Genomic DNA, 8103 nt, shown 5'->3' on the forward strand with positions numbered 1-8103 from the left:
TAAAAATGCTCCTACTCTTTAGTATGCTTTAAGGAGGATCCTGTCCAAAGTAAGGTGTTGGAATTGATGACCTAAATCCATTTGCTGACTGGGGAGTTCTGAAAGTTGAAGTCCACTCGTATTAAAGTTAACCTGCTTTAGAAATAGTGGCCTAAATGACATGTTCCAATTCTGGGGCAGCAAACCAGTTCATAACAATCGCATTATTAGTTTGGGAAGTGTTGTATTTTTTAATAAGAACAAGATACACGTTCTGAGTGCTATACTCTTCTTTAAATTCCATGGGGTAAGACTGCGGTTGCTCGCTGTTACCGAATCACAGCACTAAAAATTGTCATTTTGCTCCCAAGATTCGCATATGCAGTTTTTACTTCCCGATCTCCTTGGAGGGGGGCCAAAAAAATTGCAACTACAACTTCCCCAGGTGCTTCTTAATAGACAGCTACTGTATCTGTGTCGCCTGGTCTCGATCGCAGCGCATGCGTGCTGGCTCTACCCGAAGGCAAGGTGCATCGGCGTAAGAGAAGTCCCACCCACCGCCAGTAGAGCGTCCACAGACCCAGCCCGAGGCTCCTCTCTTTTCTACTGATGGATGCGCTCCGGGCTGCGGGACGAGCGGTGCTCCGGAGTCCCAGCCTCGCCCGCCACCGCTTGGGCGTTGCCCGCCTCCGTCGCCACAGACAAGGTTAGTGCGAGGAAGCGCCTTACTTGCTGGGCGTTGCAGGTGCAAGCGCCGCGGTTGCTAGGAGACAGCAGGACGCGCAACGAAGCTGCTGCTGCTGCTGCTCCTTCCCCCACGGCCGCGCTGCCTTGGTTCCCTTCTCGTGGGATACTCGGGGGACTCTCCGCCCCGCGCATGTAGAGAGCCTGCCCCGGCGACGCCAATGTCCACGGGACTGGAAGGGCGGGGAACGATGCCAGGACCTCGTGGTGGAGACTGGAGTTGGAGGGGAGGGCGCTGCTTTTTTTCTGGAGCGCGAAATTAATTAGTGGCGCTCCAGCCTCCCCAGCTGAGCTGCAGCCCCGAGGGAAGGAGATTGTAGGGAGGAGGCGTTTTACTTACCGACGTTAAGCCCTCCTCCCCTCCCTTGGGCCACCTGAATGGAAGAACCAAGGCAGACTCCTCCCCAACACACTAAGGCTTATCCTTGTTGCTGGGGTTTCCGATCCTATTCAATGTTTGGTACCCTGGGCTGGATAGCTGGGCTACTCAGTGTTGTACCAGGTTTGTACAAGACACCATCAGTCAGGACTTTTGCTCAGTAGGCACAGTTTGGTTAGCTTTGATTTCAGATCACTTTCCCTCCTGAGCTACAATAGCTTTTGTTTTTAAAGAAAACAACAGTTTAATACTAATATAACCTATCAGGCGGTGACTCAGTGGCTAAGACGCTGAACTTATTGATAAGAAAGTTCGAATCCCTAGTGCTGCATAACGGAGTGAGCTCCTGTTACTTGTCCCAGCTTCTGCCAACTTAGCAGTTCGAAAGCATGTAAATTCAAGTAGAAAAAATAGGGACCACCTTGGTGGGAAGGTAATTGCGTTCTGTGTGCCTTTGGTGTTTAGCCATGCTGGCCACATGACCACGGAGACGTCTTCAGACAGCGCTGGCTCTTTGGCTTTAAAACCGAGATGAGCACCGCCCCCTAGAGTTGGGAACAATGTGCGAGGGGAACCTTTGCCTTCAACCTACTTTATTATCTTGTTGTGTTTGTGACTTTAAAATCCAAAAGGCACTAATATTTATTCCTAGATTCCACAAACAGTGGAATAAATGGCATCCTTCAAAATTTCATCAAGGCTGACTTTGATGCTTATCTTGCACCAAGGAAAAGACTTTTTTTTAGAGTGGAACCAAACTCTGTGGAGGGTCAGATGAGGGAGGTAGGAGCAAAGATAGGAAGATGCTTTCTAATTTTTAAAACTTATGATAGTGCTTCCATCTGCGGACGGTAGTTATATCTGATTGAGCTTCTTCATCTGCCCTGCATAGTGAGAGGGGCAGTAGAAAATGGGCCTGCAAGTAGTGGAAACATAGAAATACAGCCCCTAAAATACTTTTGATTTGGTCCAGCTGTTAGTTATTTCCAACCAGAGATGTTCACAAGGTGGATATTTACAGATGCCAAAAGCAGCATGTATCAATGTGCTGCATCATCCATTTTGTCTGTGCATAATGTTGGAAGCTAGACGTTGCAACCTGAGACTACTTTTGTTATTTTGAGGAAAATGGTGGATTCTACAGAAGCCTTCAGTTCCAACTTGACATGATTTGTGGAAGAAGTATATAATTGTTTTTCTGTTTGTAGCCCCATCTACATATGAGGAAGATTGAAGGGCCCAAAAGTTTGCCAAACCCAGAAAGTCTTCTAGATAAAGCTTCTGTATTTTATAGGTAGAGTCGTGATAAAATACCTGCTGCTACTGAGAGGTTGACATGGCTTTGTTTTTTCATCTCTACTAAATTATTTTTGCCTTGCTTTGCAGAACTCCCGGAATCCTGGGCTGACATGCGTGAACCCCTTTTGGAGGGCATGAGTTTTTCCCTGAAGTACCTAGGCATGACATTGGTGGAGAAACCCAAAGGGGAGGACATGGCAGCAGCTGCCATCCACCGGATCATTGCCATGGTAAAAGATGAATTCCTCTTCTTGTCGTGTTCTTCTCTTCTTGTAATACAGGCTGGCAGAACTACAAAGACTTGTATGTCTCAGGACTTCATAAACAAGCAGTGCTCAGAGGTGGGATGATTAAAGCTTGACTCTTCAAACTGTGAAGGAGAAAATGGGTGGCAGCTCCCATTCTTTTTATGAGCTTTGTAGATTAATGTTTTGATGTTTTAAATTCTTCATAAGTTTAGAGGTAAAATATTAGCTGTTTTAGCTAAACAGATCTGAATTCACATATAATGTATGAATAGAATTTGAAGGGTAGCGGTGAATACCTGGGTACTTGAGAGACCGCCTGCTGCCAATTACCTCCCATAGACCCGTTAGATCGCACAGGGTCAGCCTCCTCCGGGTTCCGTCTACCAGCCAATGCCATCTGGCTACCACCCGGGGGAGGGCCTTCTCTGTAGCAGCTCCGGCCCTTTGGAATGAACTCCCCACGGAGATTCGGACCCTCACCTCTCTCCAGGCCTTCCGGAAAGCCGTGAAAACCTGGCTGTGCCGGCAGGCCTGGGGTTGATGAGTTCCCCTCCCCTCTCGACTTGTATGGCTGTATGACTCTTGTGTATTTTAATTACGTGTATTGTGTTTGTATCCCCTTTCCCCTTTTGAGTTGTTCGCCGCCCTGAGTCCCTCCCGGAGAAGGGCGGCATACAAATAAACTAAATCTTAATCTTAATCTTAATCTTAAATCCTGGAGTTATGATCATAATTTAATTTGCTCTTATTTTAATGTAGATGTATTTCTATGTCTGCATGCTGCCCAGAGTTATCTTATGGTAAGATGGGCAGCCAATGCATATTATAAATAAATTATTGAGCCTGTAATTAAGTCATGATAGTGGTAAAGTGGGTCACTACATGATTTTGCCTATTTTATGTTTTGATGTGGTGCTTGTTAAGCGAATGTAGTGGTTGTAAAGCGAACAAAATAGTAATTAAGTGAATCCATTGTTCACTATGGAGCACTTTCTGCTGGAAACATAAATTGTGGTCATGTAGCTGCAGAATGTGGCAAATGACTGTAAATGCAGGCTGTTTGCTGAACATCCAAAATGTAGTCACATGACTGTGGTAAGTGGGGGAGTGGACATCAGAACTTTGAATCTGGATCATGTCCCTTTTTCAGGGTCCATTTTAACTTCAAATGGTCGCTAAGGATCAGTTGCAAGTCAGGGACTAGCTGTGAATGTAATTAAATCTGGACATGGGCTTTGTGGATGCATGACTTCATAACAGTTTTCTGGATTTGAATTCTGGATTTGACCCAGAAAGAGATAGGTCTATATTCACATCCACAACTGTTTCTTGATCTACTTCTTCTTATCCTTAGGCTCGGGTAGGACCTAAGAAGTTCCAGAAGATGATTCTGACTGTGTCGCCTAGGGGCCTCTCTTTGCAAGATGCTGAGAGCAAGGAAACAATTGAAACCATCTCCATTTACAGGTATGAGTTCATTCAGGAAGACTGAATTCCTGGTAGAACACTGCCGATGGACAGAGAGATGACTAAATGGCTCATTTGTTCTCATTATTCCTCTGCAATGTATCAAGAAGCATCAGTGACTGGCTAAAGCTCATGCAGAAACTACATGAATCATGGCATAAGAAACTAAATTGGGGCTAATTTGGAAGCTCTCCTGGGCCTGCCCACAAGCATATCCTTTCCTTTAAAAATGCATTTCTATGCAGAGGACCTTATTGGCTGGACTTACTACCTTTCTTATTGCTAATTTAGGAAGTATGATTTTTATATCTGCATACTTGGAAATTATTTTCCTCTCCATTTTTTTCACGGGCTTCCTGCATTTCAACTTCTGTTGCTCATTTCTGCTAGGAATCCTTTGCTGTTGCAAGAAGTGACCTACTTTTTTTATGCTGAGGGCTGTATTTGATGTTGAAATGGTATAATAGGAGATGCGCTGTGAGAAGTGGGTCAAGCCAGGGCTGAAAAACAGGCAAGGCTCTACCAAAAGATTTTTTAAATCTAAAGAACCCTCTTCCACGGCATTAACCTCTGCCACAGCTAAACGTAACAGGCTCAGAATGTTGCTATTTTAACGTATTTTCTAAAAAGCCACAAATACCCCCTCCCAAATGTTTGCTCCCAAGACCTCAGTAACAATTCAAGAACAGTCTTGCCACAAACCATTGGGCCTCATGTCAGTTGTGGAAGCCTACTTTTTGCTCTTGCCTAACTGGCAAATTAAAGGGACGTGGTGGCTCAGTGGCTAAGACGCTGAGCTTGTCGATTAGAAAGGTTGGCAGTTCGGCAGTTTGAATCCCTAGTGCCATGTAACGGCGTGAGCTCTCGTTACTTGTCCCATCTTCTGCCAATCTAGTAGTTCAAAAACATGTAAAAATGCAAGTAGAAAAATAGGGACCACCTTTGATGGGAGGATAGCAGTGTTCCATGCACCTTCGGCATTGAATCATGCCAGTCACATGACCACGGAGACATCTTGGACAGCGCTGGCTCTTTGGCTTTGAAACGACTAGCATATATGTGCCAGGGGAACCTTTATTTTTACCTTTAATTGGCAAATTATCCATACCCCGTCAATTCATGTGGTTCTTTCTTCCTATTCTGATTGTGTCTTCATTAGCAAATATGTCTTACTCTGAGCCCTTTCCTGATTTAGGCATAGACTGCCTCTACCCTTTTTGTGCAGGCTCTTAAGAAACCAGCCCAAGCCTTTTCTTTTTTGCAGGATTTCATATTGTACCACAGACAAGCTGCAGAACAAAGTTTTTGCCTATGTGGCACAGAACCCTCAAAGCGGTGCCCTTGAATGCCATGCTTTTCTATCACCTAAGAAGAAGATTGTGAGTTCCTGTGACTTCAAGTGGGGAGGGAGAAGGATTTGTTCTCGGGCTCATCCGAATTCTGTGGTTTGTCTTGAGGAGACAGCTCTGGATGCCTGTTCCTCAGGAGGGGGGAATTTTCATGTTGGTTTCTGCTTGACCTGCTCCTCCTGTGTATTTTCTTTTGCCATGCTTTCTCTCCTCTTCTCACTTTGTAGGCCCAGGCAGTGACTCTCACTGTGGCACAGGCCTTCCAAGTGGCCTTGGATCTCTGGCAAGCTACACAGGCAGGTATGATTGATAGATGCACATTCCTGTAGTTACAATTTTCTCTCTCTCTCCCCGCACCCCATTTTGACTGAACTCCTTGCCTTTCTCTAATGCAGAAGGAATTAAGATGCAGGAGTAAGATCTGGCTAGCCAAAGGATGGACGGTGTTGAGAAGGAGGGGGAATCTTCACATCCTCAATGGAACGTTTAGTATTATTATTAAGTTGGAAATGAAAATTAGTTGCAAGCTTTCTTTTCTCTTCAGGTTCCAGGGAGGAAGAAAAGCATCTTCCAAGGCCAACGTGCCCTATAGACACCACTTGTCAGCCAGTCAGGACACCTCTGGGCAGCCCCCCGTTCAAAACAGACTTTGAGGTATTGTATAGTTTATGTCCTTAGCTCATTTTCCCCTTATTTTGCATGCAGTGTATTGGCTATGATGGCCAAGAAAGATTCCCAACTTTGGAAACAGGTGAGCACGTCAGAGGAAAGGATCCATGGTCAGACTTACCTCATAGGCAGAATTGAAGAGTCCAAGCTTCATAATAATCCTTTTCTCTAGGATGAAGATGACGAGGAAGGAGATCTTAATGAAACCTTCTCTAGGTAGGCAATTTGAAGCCCATGTCAGGGTCAGACTGGGAAGCCAGAGCCCAGGATGTCTCATGGCTGGGAAATGCGTGACTGGAATCCCCTGTGGCTACAATGCTAAGTGGCCTGGGTGGCTAAGGGTAGGTTAGACCTAACATGTATTTGTTTCCCACTTCAAAGCTGCACGGAGGAGGGGGGCTGCCCCACCGCAGGTAATGATCTCTCCGTCTAACTTTGCTGTCACCACATTCCCAGATGAAACCTTCTACAACCGTGATGGCAAACCTATGGCACGTGTGCCCAAAGTGGCACACGAAGCCATGTCACCCAGCACGCATGGCCTTGCCTGTTTTGTCATCCGGCTTTCTGGCACGCATGCCTGGGTGACGATCAGCTGTCCTCCTCGTGTGTGGCAGTGCCGAAAACTGGTGTGCACATGTGCGCCAGCCAGCTGATCGTTGGGTGCACATGCACGCTAGAACCCGAAAGTTCAGCTTTTCCGGAGTGCAGCCCTGACGAGCGTGCATGCGATGTTTCCGCACGACCTTTTCAGCACTCGGTATCAAACAATTTCGCCATCACTGTTCTATAACAATTGGGAGTATGGAAACCTGCTAACATTTATGTTTTGACGTGTCCATGATGTTCGTAATTGGCCTTCCTTGACTTTAGTGAAAGAGCTCTAATCCCTTTTTCTGAAGTTTGTTCTTCCTTGTATTACCCACTGTATGCCCGAACTGGAAGAGGGCATCATTCCCTCCAGTCGTTTTACTGCTAACTTTGTATTTCAGATTCAGGGAGCTTTACCTTTGGGAGCTCCCCAGACACACAGTTCCACTCAGTGGCAGCCTGGGGATGCAGTCCTCCTAGCAACTGCCTGCCTCCAGGGACACTGTTCTAAATCACCTGTTGCTGCCATCACTATTCATCTCCAGCACCATTTTGTCATCTGCAATGCATAAGAACAAGGCTGGTTTCCTCCTCTCCAGCCACAGACCCCCTTGCCTTGAATAACTTTGTATTGTTCAGAACTTAATAAGTCAATACCTCCTGAAAGCATCAAGGTGCCCAAAGTTCTCCAGGGACTTCATTGGTTCTACTCAAAAACCTATATTCTACAAGGATGCCAGAACTCCTGTGCTTGATAAAGGCAATAGATACACTTTTTATACTAGGGCATTGCCCTGAATGCAGAGGTAGGTGCTTTGTAGCAAAAGCAATCAGATTTGTAATTCATTTCTTGCCTCGTCGAATTGGGGGTGGGGGGTGGGAGCCTTGTGGATGTAGAAAAGTTCTGGCTTCTGTTTTACTTGCGAGGGTGATCCCTTGCCCCCAGTTACTCATCACTGCCAAACCACAACTGTAGTAAAAGATTTAATTTTTAATGTCATTTTTAAAGGTAAATAAATATTTCTACAATTGTATTTTGGGGCATTTTTTTTCTTTCAATTGCTTCATCTTAGATTGATGTACAAGGGAGAGGGTGTGTGTGTTGGGAAGGCTGTCCCCTGGGAGTCAATTCCTGCATAATATTCCATATCACAAAGATTGCTTTCTATCCCTAAACCAAATACTTTGAGGGATGTATTCCCTCTTCTCTAGTCTCTTGACCATTCTGATGGAAACAGCAGCATCTGGCCTTTGACAAGTGTCATGGGTATCTTGGTCAACATGAAATGAAATCGTTTGGTCTTTGTTAGTGTCTCCAACCAGAGTTGATTCTTCTTCAGTGAGTTCTTTGTACAGTCCCTCTCTAATTGCTCCTTTT

General features: G+C 45.5%; 1 protein-coding gene across 1 annotated transcript; it reads left to right on the plus strand.

The window, feature by feature from the left end:
* The first annotated feature begins 558 nt into the window (after nt 1-558).
* On the plus strand, nt 559-7658 carry LOC116508154 (low density lipoprotein receptor adapter protein 1-like). The gene is made up of 8 exons (XM_032216664.1): nt 559-685; nt 2489-2631; nt 4004-4116; nt 5381-5495; nt 5693-5765; nt 6010-6119; nt 6307-6350; nt 6516-7658. The coding sequence occupies exons 1-8, from the start codon at nt 589-591 to the stop codon at nt 6565-6567; spliced, it is 747 nt and encodes a 248-aa protein (XP_032072555.1). The 5' UTR covers nt 559-588; the 3' UTR covers nt 6568-7658.
* Nucleotides 7659-8103: the final 445 nt, after the last annotated feature.

The sequence above is a fragment of the Thamnophis elegans genome, chromosome 4 (assembly GCF_009769535.1).
Source record: "Thamnophis elegans isolate rThaEle1 chromosome 4, rThaEle1.pri, whole genome shotgun sequence".
Taxonomy (NCBI): Eukaryota; Metazoa; Chordata; class Lepidosauria; order Squamata; family Colubridae; genus Thamnophis; species Thamnophis elegans.

What these genes read in the sequence shown, in the direction of transcription:
- LOC116508154 (XM_032216664.1), top strand. Translation starts at nt 589, where the DNA reads ATGGATGCGCTCCGGGCTGCGGGACGAGCGGTGCTCCGGAGTCCCAGC. An exon ending in TATCACCTAAGAAGAAGATT is followed by an intron (nt 5,496 to 5,692) that starts GTGAGTTCCTGT and finishes CTCACTTTGTAG; the next exon opens with GCCCAGGCAGTGACTCTCAC. An exon ending in CTTAATGAAACCTTCTCTAG is followed by an intron (nt 6,351 to 6,515) that starts GTAGGCAATTTG and finishes CCCACTTCAAAG; the next exon opens with CTGCACGGAGGAGGGGGGCT.